The sequence below is a fragment of the Erythranthe guttata genome, chromosome 12, assembly GCF_056151865.1.
Source record: "Erythranthe guttata isolate IM_541 chromosome 12, IM_541, whole genome shotgun sequence".
NCBI lineage: Eukaryota > Viridiplantae > Streptophyta > Magnoliopsida > Lamiales > Phrymaceae > Erythranthe > Erythranthe guttata.
Genome location: NC_142544.1, coordinates 4,543,074 through 4,568,108, shown reverse-complemented (window position 1 = coordinate 4,568,108; position 25,035 = coordinate 4,543,074). Strand labels below are relative to the sequence as shown.

The 25,035-nt window shown below is 30.4% G+C and overlaps 2 protein-coding genes and 1 long non-coding RNA gene across 3 annotated transcripts; all 3 read left to right on the top strand.

Moving 5' to 3' along the window:
- Nucleotides 1-737: 737 nt before the first annotated feature.
- Nucleotides 738-2,066, top strand: LOC105950050 (uncharacterized). Its single transcript, XM_012973371.2, has one exon. The coding sequence runs from the start codon at nucleotides 828-830 to the stop codon at nucleotides 1,830-1,832; it is 1,005 nt and encodes a 334-aa protein (XP_012828825.2). The 5' UTR covers nucleotides 738-827; the 3' UTR covers nucleotides 1,833-2,066.
- A 7,225-nt stretch (nucleotides 2,067-9,291) lies between these two features.
- On the top strand, nucleotides 9,292-12,106 carry LOC105959290 (uncharacterized). Its single transcript, XR_001172929.2, has 2 exons — nucleotides 9,292-9,662; nucleotides 10,216-12,106. It is a non-coding gene; the product is annotated as an uncharacterized LOC105959290 (long non-coding RNA).
- Nucleotides 12,107-13,853: 1,747 nt separating this feature from the next.
- LOC105950046 (uncharacterized) lies at nucleotides 13,854-15,032 on the top strand. Its single transcript, XM_088826659.1, has one exon. The coding sequence runs from the start codon at nucleotides 13,922-13,924 to the stop codon at nucleotides 14,927-14,929; it is 1,008 nt and encodes a 335-aa protein (XP_088682785.1). The 5' UTR covers nucleotides 13,854-13,921; the 3' UTR covers nucleotides 14,930-15,032.
- The last annotated feature ends 10,003 nt before the right edge of the window (nucleotides 15,033-25,035 follow it).

The following is a 25,035-nucleotide window of genomic DNA, read 5'->3' as shown; positions in this document are numbered from 1 at the left end:
TAGTTTAGAACATTCCACTAAATTTAAAATCGCAAGATTGTATTTGTAAGAGCAACTCCAATGCTAAACATCAAATTTGAATTATCAAAAACTCATTTGATAATTCAAATAATATTTTAATATTAATTTATAGTTTATCTATTTCAACCGTGGTTATCAAAATTAATAATCAATTGAAAGTTTTTAGCCGTTTTATTTGTAACTGCCACGTGTTATTTTGTGATTGGATGTTTAGGTGGTTATTTTTTTGATAACTCAATTTCCAGGATGTATTTTTACATACAAAGACGATAATTATCAAAATACTTATCCATTTTGATACTCCCATTGGAGTAGAAAATTTTAATTTTAGGATATCAAAAATGTGGTTTATGAGTTTGATAATCCTTTTGATACTCCTATTGGAGTTGCTCTAAGAATATTATAATATAAAAGGTGATTGTAATTATCCAAATATGAGAGATTTGTTTTTTAATTTGATCTTACATCAGATGTGGATATAAGTTACCCCATATATATATATTAAGTCAAGTGTGCCTCATTAGTTTGTTCCTTGTATCAACACTCTTTTTGTTGATTTTTTTCTATTATTGTCCCACTTGGCAGAAATTAAAGTTTGGAAAATTGGACAATTTCCTTAGACACCAAAAAGTCAAACTCAAATCCCAAATGGTCAAAGTCCACCCGCACAACTTTCAAGTTATATATCTATATACATATTCCCCAATTCCTCCTTCAACCTCTATAAACACATACCTTTATTACTTCCAAATATTTCATAGCATACCAAAAAAAAAAAACAAAGAAAGAAAAAAGAACAAGGCTATATGGATAAAGAACAAGATGAAATCCAATTCCTAGGTTTTTTTGGAATACTAAAAGAATCATGCACTATAGTTTCATCATGGAGAAAAATCTTCACTCAAATTACAATATTCTTGATCCTCCCTCTCTCCTTCATATACCTAGCCCACATCCAAATCTCCAAAATAATCTTCACACAAATCGTTCACAATGAATTTATGCTCCTCAATTTTTCAAAGGGCTCAAAATCCTACGATAAAATCGACAACACGTTAACCACCGAATGGATGACCTTCTGGCTCTTCAAGATCGGGTACTTGCTATTCTTCGTAATATTATCCCTTCTCTCAACATCTGCAGTCGTTTACACGATCGCGTGCATTTACACCGCAAAAGAGACAACCTTAAACAAAGTCTTATCTGTGGTCCCCAAGGTTTGGAAGAGGCTTATGATTACATTCACTTGGAATTTCGTCTTCGTTTTTGTGTACAATTTTCTATGTATATTAATATTTTTCTCGATAGTGTTTACCCCCGGATTCGACCATATGGGCTATGTTAGTGGTATGGCTTTTGTACTCGTATTATCTATCCCATACTTCATGGGGCTTCTCTATATTACGGTGATATGGCATTTGGCAAGTGTGGTTTCCGTGTTGGAAGAGAGTTATGGGCTAAATGCAATGAGGAAAAGCCGGGATTTGATCAAGGGCAAGATGGGAATTTCCGCTGCGGTTTTCGTTGTGTTGGGTTTATCTTTCTTTGGGATTCAACATATGTTCACAACTTTCGTGGTTTACGGAGATGGAGATGGGATTGGAAAAAGGATTGTGTATGGGATTATTTGTCTTGTTTTGCTATCGATTTCTATGCTATTTCAACTCATTATGGAGACGATTGTTTACTTCGTTTGCAAGTCGTATCACCACGAAAATATCGATAAGTCATCGTTAGCTGATCATCTTGGTGGATATCTTGGGGAGTATACTCCTCTAAAGCATAAGGATATTCAGTTCGAGGAATTTTGAGGTTTGCTGAGTAATTAAAGTTTTTTTTAATTTTCCAAAGTATGTAATATATATAAACCAAAATAGTTTTTAATAATCTATGGTGTGGGCCACTTTGTTAAAACCAAAATATTTGTTTGTTGTATAGCAGTGGATCAATTGTGAGGTTGTTAAATTGGCCTAATTTGATTGGATTTGTAACATAATAAGATGGATATAAATTCGACTTTTCTAGGGTGAAATACCCCATCTTCATATCTCACAAACATTCCCCCAAATCAGTTTACTTTTGAACTACTCTATGCTGCACGGACACTTCTAGAAGGTGAAGAGTCCTCGTATCTGATACCTGGACACTCGGACACTCCCGGACACTTCTCGGACACCCGTGTTGGGCCGTGTCGTAATTTCGCTAAAAGTAGGACACCCGTATCGGACAGTGTCCACAATTTTAAGAAAGTTGGGACACTTCTCTTACGTTGTAAGAGAGAGCCCTAATAAAAAAATGCGCATTTTTTTTTCTCTGTAATAAACATTTCCTCTGTTTTCTTTGTGAGTCCACCCAAAACTCCAAAAGTCTAGCATGCGTCGGCGATCAAGAACACGAGCAATAAGGGCGAGTGGTTCTCTTATTCGATGACGACTTATACATATTTTTAACAATTTATAAATGTACCCCTATATTTTTATTATTTATAAATATACCCCTATATTTTTTATATTTACGCGTATCCCCCACGTGTCCGTATCCTAGTTTTTTAGAAATGCCGTATCACCGTGTCCGTATCCGCGTATCGCCGTGTCCACGTATCCGTGTCCGTGCACCATAGAGGCTACTATGATTGGTTGTTGAATTTTAAATTAAGGAAAATGAAAATGCAAAGGAAAAAGAAATCAATGACTTTTAAAATTCCAATGGTGTTTGGTTCTTAAGAAAAATGGTGTTGAAAATAATTTGAAGGAAAATTATTTTCTTTAGTTTTATTTGGTTTTTAAGAGAAAATAATAGAGAAAAATACTAAGTAAAATGAAAATAAAAATGAATTGTTATTGAAAAGTAAGGCTTTGTTTGGATAATTTTTATTTCAAAATAAATTCTGACCCAAAAAGAGATAATTTTTTTTTTTAAAATAAATTCTAACCCGAAAAAAAATGTCATGTAATGAATAAAGCAAAATGTAAAATAAGATCGACATTTTGTGTGTAACATAGAGGAGATATATATTTTCCTTTATTTTTTAATGCTTTGAATTATATTAAAAAAAAAAGAGAGAGAGAGGCATAAGAGAGAGAAGAGAAGGGGTAGAGACGTAGAAGAAAAAAAATAGGTAAATAGAGAGTTAGAATGATACATGTTTCTCATATTTGTTTTAGGGAAACTCATTTCCGTTGTTTTAGTACAATTTTTTTTCCACATCTTCCATAAAATTGTTTTACATTGTATTTTACTTATTAACCAAACAAGAAAACTATTTTACATTAGCTTTTCACTATTTTACCTACTATTTTTCTTCAATCAATTAGACTCTTAATAAATTAGATCCAAACCATTTAAAAGGAAAAAAACAGAAGTACAAACTTATTAACTTCAGAATTAATGAATTTATCCGAATTAAATTTAATTATTAAACTAGATAAAATAAAAGGATATGGAATAGTCTGTAATATTCCTAATTATTTGATTGAATATTTTTTTAATTCTTTTTAATATAAAATATGGGCAAATGTCAAAGAAGAACATGAGAAGGACTTAAATGCATATTGGTCCACACAAAATATAGTTTTTCAAATAAATTCATCTCCATGTCTTTTGTCTAAAATAACCCCCATAAAGTATTTTGTTATCAATTCCATTCATTATACTCTAACTTCCTCAATATTACACATTGACCCCGAATTTAAATAAATATATCACATTAACCCCCATTTTTTTTAATAATTTTTGGAAAAAATAATTTCTTTTTCCATAAAATAATTTTTTTCTGAAACATTTTTTTCCGGCCAGATTCCCCCGATGACCGGGTGGTTCTCCGGCGCAAACCTTTTTTTTATGATTTTTTTTCTTAAAAATAATTATTTTAATTAATATTACTGTGTTGGCTGCTAAATTACTGTCTCCAACAGTAATACTGTCCCAAACAATAAAATCACTGTCTCAGATAGTAATATTACTGTTTGGGACAGTAATAATATGAATATTACTTTCCCGAACAGTAATATTATTAATATTAATTTTCCAAACAGTAATATTACGGTCGGAGACAGTAATATTACGGTCGAAGACAGTAAAATTGAAGGCCAAGACGATAAAATTAATTAATACCGTAAACTTATTGTCTCAGATAGTAATATTACTGTCTCAGACAATTAAATTACTATCTCCGACAGTTGAATTACTGTTAGAGACAGTAATTTAGCAGCCAATACGGTAATATTAATTAAAATTATTTTTTTTTAAGAAAAAAAAATTCAAAGAGTTAAATTATTACCGTTGGAGAAATTAATTTAGCAGCCAAGACAGTAATATTAATTTAAAAGAAATTTTAAGAAAAAGAAATTAAAAAAAATCAATTAAGAGTTAAATTAATGTTTCCGACAGTTAAATTACTGTTGGAGAGAATAATTTAACAGCCAAAACAGTAATATTAATTAAAATATTTTTTTAAGAAAAAAAAAAAATCAACGCCAGAGATCGGCGGTGGCGGGTCAAAATTGGGGTTAAAATTATAATAAATGTAAAATTTGGTTAATTGGTGAAATTGGGCTACATTGGGGTGTAAATCATGAAATTGGAGTTGAATTTGGTTTCACGGATTTGGGGGTAATCTTGGTATATATTAAACGGTTTTCTTTATTTGCAAATAAGTTTGAATGAACAGGAATTATTTGAAAGACAAAAAAATTGGATGCATCTTTTTTAAATGAGGTTTTTATGCATAAGTCCCCAACCAAGCATGTTTATTATTCTAGGTTTAGGGACTATATCTCTTTCACCAATAAGCCCATCCCTTTAATATTTATTATAACTAAAGGAAACATTTATGTATATCCCAATATTACCCTCAACCATTTATACCCAATTCTTAATTGTAACCCCAATTTATCAATCACAAAAATTTAATTTTGACTTTTTTTTGAAGCATAATTTAATATTCTACAATTTCATCCTTAACTTAATTTAATCTCAATTTGACCCCAAATTTTACAAATTATTCAATTTTGACCCAAAACTTTTTTTTTTCAATTTTTTTTGCCGCCGGATTCCGGCGTTGACTTTTCAAATTTTTTTTTTCTTTCGGATTTTTTCGCCGGTTTCCAGTGTTGACCGGCGGTCAACGCCGGTCTCCGGAGTTGACTTTTTTTTTTTTTTTTCTTTTTTCTTTTTTCTTTTCTTTTCTTCCGGATTTTTTCGCCTGTGTCCGCCGTCTCCGACGTTGACTTTTTTAAGTGTTTTTTTAAGTTTTTTTTTTGTTTTTTTTTTGGTTTGGTTGTTTTTGTTTTTTTACGTCCGCCGCTAAACGTTGACCGTAATTGTGCTGTCACTAACAGTGAATTAACGTAATTATATTGTCAATGACTTATATTTAACGTATTTGTACTGCCGTTGACTATACATTTATGTATTGTGCTGCCGTTGACAGTAAATTAATGTAATATTATTATTTTTTATTTTTTGTTGTTTTTTTTTTTATTTTGTTTGATTTGTTGACAAGTCAACGTAATTATATTACTGTCGTTGACAGTAAAATAATTGTAAACATAGTAATATTACTGTCAACAACATCAATATAATTATTTTTTTGGGTTTTTTGTTTTGTTTGAGTTATTCACGGAGTAATGTAATAATATTATTGTCTATTATTTTAATATTACTGTAAACACAATAATATTACTGTGGTTAACGGTAATATTACTGTTGTTATAGTAATATTGTTGTCAACCACATCAATATTATTATTTTGTTTGGATTTTTTGTTTGTTTGAGTTATTCACGGAGTAACGTAATAATATTACTGTCTATTATTGTAATATTACAGTGGTTGACGGTAATATTACTGTTGTTATAGTAATATTACAGTCATTCACAGTAATATTAATTCTTTTGGGTTTTTTTTTATGTTTACATTTGTTAAACGGTCAACATAGTAATATTACTCTATTACACAATAATAATGAGTTTTGTTGTGTTAATATTACTGTGCTAGAGATTAATATAGCAATATTAATGCGTTAAACTGTAGTTTAGTTAATTTTACTGTGTTTAACAGTAAGATAGTTAATATTAGGGTAAATTACAAACACCCCCCTGAGGTATGGTCAAATTACAAAAACCCCCTCTTGTTTGGATAATTACATCTACCCCCCTCAATTATGATTTTTTCTTACACCTCCACCCTTATGGTGCCAAATTCAACATAATCATCTAGATTCCGTGAAATTTGCTCTAGTTTGTACTCGTTTTGTGTAAAAATACAGTTTCCGATGCACCAAAAACTGATATATACAAGTTAAAAATCACATATTATGATCATCTTGCTTCATAATGTAGAGTTTGAATGAGATAAAATAGGTACAAAAGTGATAATATTCCATATAATCTCGAAGATTTCACTAAATTTGAGGAGTTGAGGGGGTGGTTGTAATTATCCAAACAAGAGGGGTGTTTTTGTAATTTGACCATACCTCAGGGGGGTGTTTGTAATTTACCCTTAATATTACTGTCAATCACAGCAATATTGTTGTTTAAACGAAAAAAAAAGTTACAGAAAGAAAAAACAAAAATCGAAAAAGCGCCGGAAACCGGCAAAACAATCCGGAAGAAGAAAAAAAAATAATAAAAAATTAAAAAAAAAATTGAAAAGTCAATGCCGGAGACCGGCGGTCAACGCCGGAATCCGGCGGCAAAAAAAAGTTTTTGAAAAAAAAAAGTTTTGGGTCAAAATTGAATAATTTGTGAAATTTGGGGTGAAATTGAGGTTAAATAAAGTTAATGATGAAATTGGAGCATATTAAAGTATGAGGGGTTATTTTTGCCCTTTACAAAAATCTGGACCATGTGTGGACTTATTGGTAAAGGTTTTTTTTGTCTGGATCTCTTTATGACCCGTTGATGAGCTTATTTGTAAAGACCCCTTTTCAAATAAATGTCCTTGTCATGAGCCTCTTTGCCATTAACCCATAAAACATTATATAGTGGCGTCATTTGAGAGAATCTCACATGAAATTTCTTTTGGCTATTCCGCGGAAAGTTAAGAGAAATTGGAGATGACAACACAAATTGATACCGTCAAGAAATTGAGAAAAATGAGAAAAATAAATATAGATATATAATATAGACGGCGACTATATATAATCTAACAAAATATATAGGAGAGAACCAAATGTAATTTTTCATCAAATGAATTTATAAAAGATTATTATATCCTTACTAAAGACTGTTATACCCTTTTGATCTTGAAATAGTAATTAGGTCTAACTTGAATGAATACTATCAAAATTAATATCGGGGTTATATTTATAATTTTCAGTGTTGCTCTGAATAAGTTTATTTATATTATAGTCTGTCAAGTAAGGTCTTACCTTTAGAAGATTTGTGATTGCAAATATTCGCTGCCTATAATATATTTAACGTTATAATAAATTGTTATTCGGTTGCCACTATAAAGTTTTGGTTGAATTCTAGGGCAAATGAAAAATAGGCCCATGACAATGTACTTAAATGCACATAGGTCCAGACAAATAACAATCTCACAAATAAATCCATCGCCAATTTTAATACCAATATTTTTATAGGGCGGCTCAAACTAATACCAATTTTTTCTCACTTCAATACCACCAAGTTTAATACCATATTTTATAGAACTTTTTACAATTTTTTCTTTGATAGCGAAGTACTAAAATATTCCCAATCAAACAAAATACAATTCATACAATTTTTTTTCCTCATTTCAATACCAAAAATTAATAAACTTTCTTCTTCTCCCCCAAAACCAAACCATCCCTTCTTCTTCATCTTCTTACAAACACTCCAAAAAATCTCAAAATTCGAAACCTCACAAAACTTATAAATGGAGTCACAAGACAATAAAAAGGTAGTTTATCTGGAAGGAGAACCCATTAAAGTATGTATTCATGGCTTTTTTGAGCTCCAAAGTGGATTTTTTAGTTTTTTTTTTTTTTTGAAATCCGCCTACGGTTTTCGACACATACATGTCGAATTTTTGGTTAATTGAGACACCAACTTGTCGAATATTTTATTAAAAAAAATTCGACACATACATATCGAAATTTAAGAAATTTCGACATGTATGCATCGAAAAATTACTACTGCTGCAAAAAAAAAAAAATTAAATAATAAAAAATTGCAGCAATGATTTTTCGACATGTATGTGGAAATTTCGATATGCATGTGTCGATTTTTCTTAATAAATTTTTCGACGAGTTGTTGTCGAAAATTGACAATTAATTCGACCTATATGTGTCGAAAACTGTAGGCGGGAGTTCCAAATAAAAGACTTCAAAATCGTCTTTGAAGCTCAAAAAAGACATGGATACATACCTTAACTGGTTTTCCTTGGCCGTAATCTACCATTTTGTAGTCATTTGACTCCATTTTGCAAGTTGTGTGAAGTTTTGATTTCTTTAGTTTTGAGTTTTCAGAAGGGTTTGTTGTGAGGGAGAAGAAGGAGGAGGTTGAGGGGTTTGTAAGAAGGAGAGGGGTTTGAGGGGTTTTGTGTGTTTGGTATTGAAGAAAGAAAAATGAGATTTTTAATATTTTTGTGATATTGATTATCATTAAAGGTATTTATGTCATTACCGATTTATTATCTAGTTTTTATTTGGTGGTATTGAAGTGAGACAAATTTGATATTAGTTTTAGTTATTCCCTATTTTTATGCTATCACTAATAACTCCTTTTGTTGTCACTTAATCATTTTTTATCGTCACTAATAGATGTGACAATCCATTTCCTAAAGTCACTATATAACAATAACGAGACACTATTAGTTACAACCATAGTAACAATATTTGTATCTAATTATTAAAAAATTAGTGTTGCCACTCGAAATATTGTTTCTTGTAATGTATATTATGCAACGGATGGGGTATCCTCCAGTATTTATAATTGCAACTCCAATGAAAGAATCAAATAGAATATCAAATGATAAAACTATCATTTTGATGCCCCAAAGCTCCAAAATCCTTTTCCAATAGAGGCATCAAAGGGATACTTTTCTTCATACTTTATCTCATATAGGTGCAAAAATGCAAAAATGCAAAAATAAAATAAAATAAATAAATAAATAAAAAGATAAAGAGAAAGAGAAATCAAATCTATATATATATATATATATAAAAAGACAATACCTTGCCTCATCTTCTGACACGTGGCAACTTAGGGTTTCTAACCCTAGGGTAAATTTTATAATTTTTATTATTTTTGGGTATAAAAATGAAAAAACCCATAATTCATCTCCCCTAAAATTTTATCGGCCGTTTTTCATCGTCATCTCCAATTTTCCTCTAAATTTTTATACCCACTCAACTGCAGAAACCGCCTATTGAAATCGGTATTTCCCATCAATTTAATAACTTCTCATCTCCAATTTCATGTCTCATCTGTATATCAACACAAATCTTTCAACAATTATTACTTCCCACAAAATCTTTCAAAAATAAAATGCAGTAATTTTTTTTACAATTTATCCGTATCCTAAATACCTCTGCACACATTCTCATAACTTCTCCCAACTTCTCCATTCAACCGTCTGCATTCAGATCATACATCTTCATGTTCTTCGAAAATATTTCGCAATTCATCTCAAAATCCCTCTCGGCTCGCATTTTCAGGTAATTCTTTCATTCAAATCAATATCATAAACAATGACAAAGTTCTTCAGTTTTCACTTTATTTAATTCGCTAATTTGTGAATTTCTAGGTTCTCGAAACCTTTTCACAAAATCCGAATTGTTCAAGGGTAGTTATTTTCTTGTTAATATATTTATTAGTTTACAGATTATGCGTCGCATTATTGTCACAACTGGGGGATTTGTTAGGCAATCTATATGTTATTTTGGGGCTTAAGAAACATGGAAAGGTTGAAAATTATGAAGAATAGAGTTGTTCCGACTTTGCATGTTATATTGTTGTTTTAATTCCTCATCCATTATCATTTTCGATCTTTTTCTTTCGCACAACTTTTTTGGTGGGTTTATTACAGTTAATTAATACCCACAATTAAGAGACCTCAGATCGGGTTAATCTATTTTTTTTTTTGTATTTATAAAGGAATTGTACAGTCTTAACCTTTTCTAATTATTATAGTTCTTTAATATATGCTATTATGTTTCAATTTTAATTATAATACTTACAAATTACATGGTGATATTGACCTTTCTGTAGTCACATTAGGCAAGAAACTTAAGGTTTTGTTTCGATGAAAATCGCCAATTGGGTAATTCACGAGTATGCCGATGGATTAATTCATGATCTCCATGACAATTTGACATCTCATAATGCACCCGTGTTGTCAACGCCGCCGCCGCGCCGGAGCTTAATGAAGACATGACGCTTGATGAAGACCTGATAGTGTATCATCTATTCTAAGATTAAAGGTTTGCTATGCTTATTAACAATAACTTTAGGTTGCTCCACTAGAAGAAGATGAAGCAAATGTTGGCTCAATTGCGTTCTTAAGGTATTGTGGCTTCATGTTTGTGCCAATACTTTGGTCAGATGGAGATGAAATGACAAGGTATTTCTTTATAAATGCATTTCATTGAATTTTTCCAAACAAATTAACCTAGCATTGTTTTTCTTTCTTCCATCCTCAGACCATCTGTGTGAGTGTCAATTTGGCATTGAAAGGGTAAATGTTCACCAAGGAATTTATGAAACTAGATGTCATCTATACTGCAGAATACAACCAATTAAGGGTATATTCTTAAGAATTTGTTTTGTGATCAGTTCTAGGGATAATAGTTTTAGGGCTTAATTGGATGTTTGGTTCAGTTCATTAATTTTATTATATTTACTTATTAGGACACCCTTTTACTTGATAATAATTTGTTTTCATTTTCTTTACTTCCACTCTGCACATGTACTATGAATCTGTATATTTGTTCTGAATTTTAGGCATATAATAATACTTCTATGTTTTGGAAATAAATAAGCAGATAAATAAATGTGAATTTCCTGTGCTAATAAGATGAAGATATAAATCCTACTGATTAACATTGTTAACTCTAAGATACTATAAACTATATTATTGACTTCTTCCATGGGTTTTCATGCAAATAACGGGTGCAATCGTTCACAACTAGAGGCTGGTTTATGTGGATTTCTTTGGAGTTGCTAATAACTTTACGATTTTATTTTTCCCTAACTGAATTTCACAGTGGGGAGTCGTCTGAAATTTCAACTGTTACCCTCTTTCCTATGCGGCTTGTCGGTCGGTCTTTTCTGAGTTGCTAAGAATTTTATTTTTTCCACAGTTTGTTCAGTCTTTATAAATGGATCTTTGTTTTGTGCTTGATTAATAAGCAGTACATAGAAACAAAGAATGCGGAGTAGTTTTTCCATTTGCTTCTATTTTTATGGTGTAGGAGTTGTGATTGTAGTAGCTATGTTGTGATTGTAGTAGCTATGTTGTGTCAATGAGGACGACGAACGAAAAAGGCAACTACGAAAGAGCAGATTGAAAATTATTTACGGATAACATGGATTCACATCCTTAGCTGTTCTACACTTTGTTTCTATTCATTTACTTTAATTCCTTATTGAAAAATAAAGATTACATTTACTTTTTTTCATTTTTTCATGTGTAGTTTTTCTCAGGTGAGACTTGCTCCTAAAAAATCCATTGGCAGAGTACACAGGCTCATTTACTCTAAAATTTACTCTTCAAAACTCCATTGTTTGTACATGTGTCTGGGGCAGAGTGTGTGTGTGTGAGAGTGAGAGCAAGTTAAGTACAACAAATGATTAAGGGGAATCATGGTCAAAATCACTGGGGTATGAAGAGGCAAAAGGTACTGTAGGAGCCACCCGGAAACAATTAGTACGCGTATTGGAACATATATAAATTTTATTATGTGTGACCATTTAAGCGTTAACATTGATTGTTTTTTCTTTTTTATTTTTTGAGAAAGTTAACATTGATTGTTAGATAGTTAAAATATGTAATTGTCCCGATACATCTTATATATTCATACATAATGACACGAAAAAATCTATGTATTTGTATATATTCAAATATATATTCATATATTTCTTTTCAATCATCAATTTAAAATATATATTTACCATGCATCGCACGGGTGTAATACTAGTATTCTTTAAAATTAGCTCCTGTAATTTCAACATGAAAACGAAAACAAAAATCTCAACATATTGACACATTCCAACGAAAAACGAATAATAACATTGTTTGATACCTATGCATTGAATTCATCATATGAATTTTTCAAAAGTATCAAAATATTATCTCAAATATCAAATGAGTATTTTATTCTGACATTTCATTGGAGTTGCTGTAACCATTTCTCGTTTGATTAGCCGACACGGCGTGTAGAACTGGTTCAGTATTTATATAATCAAAATTGACTTTGGCTACAATGGGTGAAAGAGGCCTTTAAGGAACTATTCAAGAACTTTCTAATTAGATGTAACATATACTTCTATTTTTTATTGCCTAATTACATTGAGTCGATTACTATATAATTTCATAGCCACGATAAGGTCAAATGAACTATTAACTTGACCCATAAAAATAAAAAAAAAGATCATATCCAAATTCTTCTAATGAAAGTTTGTTGCTGCAATTAACAATGTTGTAATAATTTGTAAATATTAGTTCTAAAGTTTAAAATTTTAAATTTATAAAACTTAATTTAATAATTATAATATTGGCAATGCAAATAAATTAAGAGAGTACCGTGCTAGGCAAAAACATTCGTCCTTTGGTTTGTGTTCTTTTTCTCTCTTTTAAGTGGGTTTTAGCACCACACACACACACACACACACACATATATATATATATATATATATATATATATATATATATATATATATATATATATATATATATATATATATATATATATATATATATATATATATATATATATATATATATATATATATATATATATGATCTCATTAGTTTATTCCTTTGTATCTAGGGGTGGAAATCGGAACGAATTCCGTCGATTCCTATTCGAAAATATCTGAAAATGTCATTTTTTATTTCGATTTTCATTTTTTCCGAATTTATTTGGAACATAATCAGAATTGTATATAAAATTACTAAAAAATCTTATTTCGGATCCGATTTTAGTCCCAATATTTTGATTGTTTTTGAAAATATAGAATATTATTTTGTGATTCCATAATACAACTTATGTTATATTTTAGATGAAAAATATAAATATCGAAGGTTTCAAGTCAATTAAAACGTTAGAAAATATTAATAGGTATCAGAGAGTACTTGTTGCATTTTTCTTTATTAGAAAATCTCTATTTCAATTTGTTGATCTACATGTGGTTTTATTTATTGCGTTTTGTCCATTGTTTTTTCCTCTTACATTTTCCTGCAATTTCCGGTAAAATGTCGAAAAATATTGACAAATATTATGAAAATTCGCACTATATCTGGATTTTGAAAAGGAGATTATAAACTCATGATATTTCCAAAATTTTCGAAATTCCGCCGATTCCAATACGTTTCGAAATTGGAATTAATTTTTTGCATACCTAACGTTTTGGAACGGAAATTGGAACCTTTACTTCCGAAAGAAATTGAGAATTTTTCGAAAAAACCATTTTTGATCTATTCCATCTGATTTCCTCCCCTGCTTATATCACACTTTTTTCCCCCTATTATGGTCCCACTTGACAGAAATTAAAATTCGGAAAATTGACAATTTCCTTAAACACCAAAAAGTCAAACTCAAATTAGAAGTGAAAGTCTACCCTCAAAACTTTCAAGTTATATATCTATACACACTCCAATTCCCCCTTCAACCTCTATAAACACATCCCTTTAACCCATCCAAATATTTCATAGCATACCAAAAAAAAAAAAAAAAAAAAAAAAACACAAGGCAATATGGATAAAGAACAAGAGGAAATCCAATTCCTAGGTTTTTTTGGCATACTAAAAGAATCATGCACTATAATTTCATCATCGAGAAAAATCTTCACTCAAATTACAATATTCTTGATCCTCCCTCTTTCCTTCTTATACCTAGCCCACATCCAAATCACCAAAACACTCTTCACAACAATCATTCACAATGAATTTATGCTCCTCAATGTTTTAAAGGGCTCAAAATCCTTTAATGAAATGGACAACATGTTAAGCTCAAACTCCGAATGGGTGACCTTCTTCCGCTTCAAGATCGGGTACTTAGTATTCTTTGCAATTGTATCCCTTCTCACAACATCTGTAGTCGTTCACACGATCGCGTGCATTTACATTGCAAAAGAGACAACCTTAAACAAAGTCTTATCCTTGGTCCCAAAGGTTTGGAAGAGCCTTATGGTTACTTTCACTTGGCATTTCGTCTTTGGTTTTGCGTACAATTTTCTATTTCTATTAATAGTAATCTTTGTACTATTAGACAACGGGGATATAGGGATTGGGCGTATGGCTTTTCTAATAGTATTATTTATCGTATACTTCATGGGGCTTCTCTATATTACGATGATATGGCATTTGGCAAGTGTGGTTTCCGTGTTGGAAGATAGTTATGGGCTTAGCGCAATGATGAAAAGCCGGGGTTTGATCAAGGGCAAGATGGGAATTTCCAGTGCGGTTTTCTTTGTGTTGGGTTTGTCTTTCTTTGGGATTCAACATATGTTCAAAATTTTCGTAGTTCTCGGACATGGAGATGGGATTGGAAAAAGGATTGTGTATGGGATTATTTGCCTTGTTTTGCTATCGATTTGTATACTCTTTCAACTCATTATGGAGACGATTGTTTACTTTGTTTGCAAGTCGTATCACCATGAAAATATCGATAAATCCTCGTTAGCAGATCATCTTGGTGGGTATCTTGAGGAGTTTATTCCTCTCCAGTTTAAGGATGTTCAGTTAGAGCAATTTGATGTTTGATGAGTACTAATTGAAGTGTTTTTTCTTTCTTTTAAAGTTTGTAATAAATATAAACCAAAATAGTTTTTAAGAATCTTATATGGTGTGGGTCGCTTTGTTAGAACCAAAATGTTTGATTGTTGTACATCAAAAGGATGAATTGTGAGGTTGTTAAATGGGCATAAGTTAATTGTATTTGTACGATTACAAAATGGCCAACACAAATTGATATGATCGATAAATATTCTCCTACAAATTGAGAGAAAAATGAAGAAAAAGAAACATGAAAATTAATATATATATACACACACACACTAAAGAGTGTGCCTGTGCATTGCACGCGTTGTATTAGTTTCTCTATTTATTTTAATTTATATATGGTAGTTATAATTTTGTTAGAGTAATATTATGTGACATTGATAATTTTTTTGAACAAAATATAATCCAAAATTATTTATTACTTATAGTAAAATAGATAAATTTCATACATTAATACTAGAAAGATGTGACGTGGTTGCGCGTCTCTATTAATTTATGTATATATATTAAAATATTAAAAAAATAGAATATGATTTTATTTAATATTGATATACATAATATATATATTTATTTTACCATATATATTTCTTCTAAGGTTATTCAAGTAATTATTTATCCTCTTCATAACTTCGAATACTATATGTGTAGTGATTTTTTTTTTTTTTTTAATTAGAACAATTTTATTCTTTTGATTACTTTCAAGTTGTCTCATTCAATCTTGATTGTTTATTATATATATATATATATATATATATATATATATATATATATATATATATATATATATATATATATATATATATATATATATATATATATATATTAATTTTAAAACAAAGGACAAATGGATATTAATGAAAAATTAAACATAAATGAGAATTGGATGAGATACGATCACTGTCGTGAACCAATGGTTCACAGGTCAGGATCGACCGGTATTCACAATTCAAAAGTACAAGATCATTAATCTACCCTTAAATTTAAGAGTTTAATTATGATTCCAAAACGTAATTTCACAAATCGAGTGTTGGTTCAACCAATGATTACCCACCAATTTAAACTGTTGTGGTTGCAATTTTTTTGTTTAAAGAAATCTAAACAATCAATGAATCGTATATTATTAATTATTGTATTTAACATGCATTAATGAATTATTTAACTAACACATAATTTACTTAATTGACCATGAAATTTTAATTATTTAAAGGGGCATTTTTCCCATATATAGAATGGAAGAAATCACCTAGCATACACACGTTTATATATAATACACAGTTAAACCTCTATAAATCAATACAGTTGGGATCATTAAAATTCTATTAATTTAGCGAAATATTAATTTATCGATAAATTAATAATTATTAATTTATGCATTAACTAATAACATATTAATTTATGAAATTATAATTTTCAACAAATACATTTTTTAAAATTTTTTATGTATATATTATTCATTGTACCATAGTTTATTTGCCTTATAGAGTTCGTTTATCGAATGGAAGCTCTTAAAGCAGCAATGATATTGAATAATTTTATGTTGAATTATGAGAAAACTATACGAGAAATTCTAACCATGTAAGAAAAGTGAGAAACGAGATTGATGGTGATGTGAACTTCAACAAGAAACAAGCGACAATTAAATTATATTTTACTAAGCCTTCATAAATTTATAAAATATGTATTGTACTATGTAATTTGAAAATTATTTTGATGCATTATTAATTTATTTATTACAAGGGGCTTCTTAAAATTGTCAAATGTGTATTATCTTATAAATTTAGCGAATTATTAATTTAGCACGTTGTCCTGAGTTGCGATTGGCAAGAAATATTATTTAAACGAGGTTATTAGTTTATTGGGTATTAATTTACCGAGGTTCTACTGTAGATATATATATATATATATATATATATATATATATATATATATATATATATATATGAAAGCCAATTCTTTAGGAAGATGAGTTCTTCACAAAAGTTCAAATTAAAATTAGTAGCAAGTAAATGTGCAAAATGGTTACCGCTACGCTTAACAAAGGAAAAATAACAACAAACAAAAGAACTAGTTAGCAACCACTAAGCATCCACCAATGTAAGCTCCAAAAGACAACAGTGAAGTCTCGCCAGTTCGGAGAGAATTAATGACCTGCAAGAAGTGTCCTTCAATGATGATTGACCTCTAATGTTTCGTGCTTGCCCACGTGATTGCCTCGAGAGCTGCATGTGCCTCGCATTCGACCGCCTGCGGTTGCCATGGAAAGTATTTAGGACCCACTAATTAAAGAGTGTAAAGTGAACTTACCCAAATTAAAATTAATTATAGTTTTGGTCTCCTAAATTTATTGCACGTTTTTCACTTTTTATCCCTATTTACCGCCATCAACAAAATACACTATGATGTTGTCCCATTTTAACACATTGAGTTCCTTCGTCTGTTTGACCGTCAAGAAGTAACAGCAACTATTGAATTAGGGTTGAATTGGAGATTTTTCATTGAGAAAATTGCAATCAGGCCTCTGTATTCTTTCAAAATATTCTAAGAACCCCTAAAAATTTAGCCAACCCTAATTTAACCTCAATTTCAATCAGGTAATCAATTTTGACTAAACGACCCCGATTTTTACCACTATTACCGTTGGACGCTCTTGATCCTTTTTTTCTTCGGCGCTGACTATTTTTTTTGAGTATTGTTTTTGCCGCCGTTGACCGACACTGGATTTTCGATTACATTGTTGATGTTTTTCTTTTTATTGATTTTTATTTTTACTTTTTTCTTTGATTTTTTTTATGATTTACATAATATTATTACTGTATAACGCAGTAATAATAGTATATTAATATCTAATATCATAATATTAAAATAAAAAAAAAATGTAACAAAGTTTTTATCTAAATTTCTCTGTCAAAATACAATTTAAAAAACCTCTGAAAAATCCATAATTTCGTACTCTCAATTATTTTTTGGGAAAATAAGGGATACCTCCATCATTAGATAAAATAATAGAGTCTGAGCCAAGTTTATAATTCAGTAAACAAACTCATATAATATTTTCTGAATTTTGTGACCCCGTAGTCTTGTGTTAATGCTCATTATACCTTTTTGTCCATATTTTCTCCTTGTTTCTCTCTCTTCTCCTTATTTCTCTATTATTCGTCATTTTATATTCTTCATTCATTTCTCTCTCTCTCTCCCCTTTTTTTTTCTCATGTTGACCCTCCTCTCTCCTCTCTCCTCTCTCCCTTCTCTCTCTTCCCCAATTTTCTTCTCTCTTCTCGTCTCTTTCTGTTTCTTTTTTTTTTCCTCTATTTTTCTCCATTTCTTTTCACAACTTTGCCTTTTCTTCTACATCTCAATTTTTTGTGTGGGTTGAAGTAAATCTATTTTCTACTCTATGAAATATCATGTTTTTTACCAAAGATGAGATTGTTATCGTCAGAATTCTATTTTACAACACTGTAGTATCTTAAATTGAAAAATAATATAGTGAATTTATATAAAATTATAGTTGACTACCAATTTTTTATAGTTGAAATCGGAAAAATTGTAGTTGACTATCTAATTTTTATGGTTGACACTGACAACAAAATAGCTAACTACCATTTTTTTTATAGTTGACATTGAAAAAATTATAGTTGACCATATAATTTTTTTGGGTTACTTTGGGAACACTATAGTGAATTATCCGTTTTTTATGGTTGACATTGGGTGTAGATGACCACAATATTTTATGTTTTTCGCCACAACAATGATCCCTTTTTGTTGTGGACTCTCATAAAACAAATTTCATAGGAAAAAAAAATTTACGAGTCAACAAATAGTGCGACTATAGATTTGTAGATCTAAAAGATAAGCTTATATATATATATATATATATATATATATATATATATATATATATATATATATATATATATATATATATATATATATATATTTATATATATATATATATGTGTGTGTGTGTGTGTGTGTGAATTTTATATAGGTGTGAATGAATTTTTTTTTTTTTAATGATTGTTTCTTCCCGTAAAATTGTAGGAGGGGTTTATATCTAAGAGAAAATACAAGGATAGTTTAGGTAATAGAAAAGTTCCGGATTTTGACCCATTACAAATAAAGTAGAGTTCTATATTTTTCCTAATGAGGGGGTCTGCCTCATTAACCCCTCTTTTTGTTTTTCTCGTGGAACCGCCTGCGCATCTGAATTTTTTTTCCCCAAAAAAACATGAAGAAGATGATTAGGCATGTGCGGAATAATTCAGCAATGACAACCATTCCAGTACAACGGTTTTGGGGACTAACACCCGCCATTGATTTTTATTTTCTTATTTTCTTTTTTTTCGTCGTTGAGCTGCGTTGACTTTTCTTTTTTCTTTTATTTGAATGTTTTTATGATATTATTTTTTCCGCCGGTTACCGGTTTTTTTTCTTCTAAAATTAATTTATCCCACTACTCATTTATTTAAATAAAAATAAAATAAAAATCAAGAAGAAAAAAAAGTTAACGAAATTAACCCCACATTCAACATCATTCAACGTAGGAAAAAAAATTCAATCGGAGAAGAGTCAACCCAGTTAAAAAGAAAGTCAACGTCGGTGACGTTAGGGTGTATTTTGTGTACTTGAAAAAACCAATAAATAGTAATTTTCATTTAACATGATCAAAGTATTACAAGTTAAATACAAAATTAATTAACAAACTTGTCCTAATTTCAAGGAACCCTAACCCCCTCCTAACAACTAACTAAGTAGGTATACTATTTTGACTAATTATTTTACTAAACGAATATTAATTGTTTAATTAGAGAAAAATAATAAATATAATATTTTAACACCCTTCATTAAACTGATTTCTGCTGAAAACAATTTAAAACAAGAATTATTCTTCTTCTTCTTCGATATATTTCTTTCGTCTTTTCCGAAAGAAAATTTATCAATTTTCAAACATCAAGAGCAAACACCTTAACCAAACACCCTCAATTTGGACGAACACAATTTTTCGAATGCCTCCGTCAATCTTCACTGATTGACACTCCATCCATCCAACGAGAACTCCTAATTTCTTTTGCGAAAGAAATACATTAGCTACTGCTAATCGAACACTTCTAATTCAATGAAGTATTCCACCATATTCTAGTATTAAAATTAGAAACATCAGTTGCGGCTGATTCAACCTTACTCTTAAGGCAACATTCATGCTCTCGTTGTACCAAATCGCATTGAAAGACTTCACTTATCTTCACATTGTTTAACAAGAGTTTTTCAACCAATGCATACTGCATTCAACTCCAACGAATTCAAAGAACTATAGGCAGCATATTGCCCATATGTTCCGAACAAGTATTAACAAAGTTTCACTGAGCACCTCACTTGGTGACCCCATTCTTCGATTATTTAAAATCCATTCCCAAAGATTCCAAATTCTTCGAACTCCATACCGCCAAATCATTATCTTGATCATTTCCTTCAGCTCTTCTTTTATTTTTATTTTTTTGTTCGGGATTTTTTGTCTCCCTTCAAGGCTTTCTTGAATGGCCTGCCATGCCACCACGGTTATCTACGAGGCCTGACCAGCTGCACCACCGAACATGCTTTCCTACGCCGGAAACAGTTTCATAGTCCCATGTCAGACCAGCTAGTTTGTGTGGCTTTAATCTTGTTCAAATGTCCACCACGCCTTGCCGCCGACAATGAATTGGGCCGCCTCGACACCGCTTGAAATAGTGTGATTTGCATTGCTTTTGCAGGCAATGCTTATAGATATTTGGGACATCTGCTACCAAATCTTTTGGGCTTAACCAGACGTCCTTGTCATGGAAGAGGCTGCCCGTGCACACTCCCATTAAGAGAGGCATCAATTGTGTTTTTTATTTAACGTTATCAAAGTACTACAACTTAAATAGAAAATTTATTAACACATTTATTATAATTTTGTGGAACACTAACCCACTACTAACAATTAACTAAGTATCCTACGGATACTATTTTGACTAATTATTTTACTAAACTAATAGTAATCATTTAATTAAATAAACAATAAATCTAATATTTAACAAATGGTGGTAAATAGAGACCAAAAGTGAAAATCACGTAGACCTGGGGACCAAAACTGTTATTATCCAAAATTTGAATATTAAAGTATTCTCTTGATACTTTTTTTTATCTTTGCAAATCGGATATCCCGCTTGTTTTTTAGAGATTAAATATGCCTAAGAGGGGTGAATTAGGCTTTTCAAAACTTTTAAGTATCAATTAAACTATTTCTAGAAAAATATATTTTCTCTGATTGTAAAATATTTTAAGTAATAAATATTTTGCAAACTTCCAACTTAATGTCGAATAAAGGTTTAGTAGTGCGGAAATTTGAATACGATAAAATAAAGTGCGTAAAGTAAATGACACCAAATTTATAGTGGTTCGGAGAAATTCCCCTACTCCACTCTTCTAGGCCCTTGAACTTTTATTCCACGTGCCTCCAAGATCCTTGGATCCTCCACACGAAAAAAAGATGTGCTTACAAAACTCTACAGACTTTCACACAAACGACGTGCTTACAAGTGACTCACTCTTTTGCACTTATCAATACGTGCTTACAAGAGACTAACTCTTTCGCATTCAACAAAAATCTCACAACAAAGAAATGCTCTCTAAGAGCTTTACAAAATCCATCTCAAGGTATATAATAAAACAAGTGATAAGCAAGATGAGAATTTGGAATTTCCTAATAAATTAATGATTCTCTATAAGCTCTTTTCGAAATTGGCTTGGATTGAATAAGTTTGAATGAATGTTCCACTATTTATAGGTGAAGCTCTTCACCTCTAGAAAGGAAAGAATCATTCATTAACCTCTTGATTGATTAGATGATGAGTTGGATTGATCTCCAGGTAATTGAGATCAATTAAATCACTTGAATATGGTAAGCATTTGTATTTTGAAACTCAAAAGGAGTGTTCTTCCTTCAAAAACAATTTTCAGCAAAACATCTTCCAGCCAACTTCAGCAACTTTCGGGGCAGATTGTCTAACTTCCGGACAACTTATATATTTTTGAATCTTTAATTGAGGATTGATTTAAAATCTTTCATTCGGAAAAATATGATTCTCAACCAGTTTAAATAAATGAAAAAAACATTTTTCAAATAATTCAAATAATTTTGAAGATTGAAATATTTTCCACAGATACAAAACACATTTTGCCTCCTAAATCTATATTAGGCTGAATAGAATAACAAAAAATCTCATGAATATTTTATTTCAAATTTCAGCTGACCCTTTCCAAATAAAATTGATTTGTTTTCGAAAATAAATTATTATTTTATAAAGTGCTAATTTTCGAAAATAAAGACCAAATAAATTGGGCTTATTATTTGATCTAAGAATAAAGAATTTGGACCAAGACTAGGAAGCTGTATGGAGGATCGTTTTGATTTCGTTCTCGGGATAGTTCAAGGACACTAGGCCTCTTATGGATTATGTCACTCCGATCCTGATTAATTTTGTCTTGATTAATTTGTCTAATAAAAACATATCTCAAAGAAAAACTGTTAGATCAAATCAATTATTTGTAAATCATCACATTCGAAAGTAACCTTTCGACTAACAGTTTTGTTTGTAATACAAAAGCAAACCTCAAGGTGGTAAGCATTAACTGTACTTATTCGAGGGGGTATTTGTAATTTGGGAGGTTAGCTGAGTTTTTTTTATAATTAAATTAAATCCCAAGTGTAGTTTATGATAATTTATTCCATAATCCAAACGTTAATTCCATGGCATGTTAAGCATAACAAGTTTGATCAGGTATGTGGGCCCCACCAATCTAAAAACGAGAGTCTCGTGCCTTTGGTATTCCTATTGTCTGAACTCTTAAAGTTGAACAAATTTAAATCCATTTCTTGGGTGAAAGTTAAAAGGAATAAATTATCTCCATTTTTAATTTGCAAATATGGGATACTTGAAGCGATAGCATGGTTTGTGGGTTTTAGCAATGGTGAGTGAATACGTATCTTTGAATTACAAGCTTGTAAATTTTTGAGAATTGTCATGATAATTGCAAGTTCTGAAAAAATGAAAGTTGACAATTAATCTATGTGATGAGAGGCATTTGTTGAGAGTGTTGCTGTGATAGTTGCTAGTTTTTGCTTGAGGACAAACAAAAGATCAAGTTTGGGGGTGTGTTAAGTATATATTTTTATACTTTATTGTACCTTTTTATTTGAGCTTTTGGTGTGATTTAACGATAATTGGTGCTTAAAAAGTTGATTTATTGTATTTTAGGTATAAATTGAAGAATTGGAAAAGTTTGGGGTCAAAACTGCAAATTTGGAGAAAATATGGGCCAAAAGTGAAATAATCAAAAATATGCTGAAATTGGCTGAAAACAGGCCCGCACGGCCGTGCCAAAATTAGCCTATTTTTGGCACGGCCGTGCCAAATGCTGAATTTGGACAGAAGGTTCGGCGATTCTCGCGCGGCCGTGCGAGAATTGCACTGCTTTTCGCGCGGCCGTGCCAACACACGCTGGACACAATTTTGGACTTTTAATCACACAAGGAAACCTAAAATCATCTACCAAGTTAGGACATCTATATAAGGGCAAACCAAGCACGAATTAGGGGACTTTTGACACAACCTTGGAGCGAGAGGAGCGAAAGAACGAAGAATCGAAGACGGAGAATTGACAACTCTTCATCACAATTCTTCTTTTATCTATCTTTTCTTAATCTATTATTTTTATGTTTTTATTATGTTTTTCGTAGAGAACATGCGTAGCTAAGTTTTTAATCTAGGAATTTGTTGGAACCCTATGTAGGGATTGCGAACCCTTTTTCTTGAGATTATGCAATTATGATTTTATGATTATTTCTTCTACTTGTTATGATTGTTAGTGCATGAACTTGATCAATTTATGTGCTTTATCTGTGATTATTGGGATTGACTCGACAGAGCTATTTTGATAATTAGACGGTAAGTAGAAGAGCCTTCGAGTAGTTTTCACCGGATGAGTGTGTCAATTGCATGTGGTGTCGTAGACATACAGATATCACCTTAGGTAGCCATTTACGAGACTTGTTAGTTAATGCTTTATTTATAATTGGTTTGCATAGACATATAGTGAATCGTTTATGAATAATAGACTCGTAATACACGCGACAGCGGGTTATGAGTAAATTAGTGTCTCGGGTTAATAATCATGAATCATATATTTCATAATTGAGGGGTTTTGGGTGAGCAATTCTTGCATAGGGGGAAGATAAAATCCTAGATCCGTTTTATATTGATATTTTCTCGTGATTCTTTGCTTTCTTAATTATTTTAATTGTTTAATTGATTTAACTCGACAAACTTGCGTAGGCTGGATAAAAATCATAGTTGTTAGAATTTGGTACTTAGGATTAGATAATTTACGTATTCCCTGTGGGATCGACAGCCGACTCTCACGAGTCCACTTTTACTACTTGTTTGCGATACGTGCACTTGCGTGTTAGGTATTTAGCACCCAACACATACGTAACGTTATTTTTAATTATACTACTTATGATAAAAAAATTAATACAAAAAACATAAATTAGCTAAACAAATTATTCTTAATTATACTTAATATTATTAAAGTTATACTATTTATATTATTTTTTAAGAATAAAAAAATTAATTAACCTAAACAAGTTATTTTTAATTAAACTTTATTTTTAATTATACTGCTTATAATAAAAAAATAAATAAAAAAGAAATTAGCTAAAAATTGTTTATAATTATACTTAATATTATTATAATTATACTACTTATAATTAGATTTTTAATAATAAAAAAAGAGATGAATTAAATATATTAATATGAATTATACTTAATATTAGTCTTAATTATACTACTTATGATTATTTTTTTAATAATAAAAAAATTAATTAACTAAATAAATTTCATTATGCTTAATATTATTTAAGATTTAATTATAAGTAGTCTATTTTAAATTTCTAATTATTTTCCAGCCCCAAAACAATTTAAAATTTTAATTTTCGCCCCAAAATAGTGTTTTCCGTTACTTGCAAACAGACATGTAACGGCGGGGACCAAAAGTGTTTAAAATTG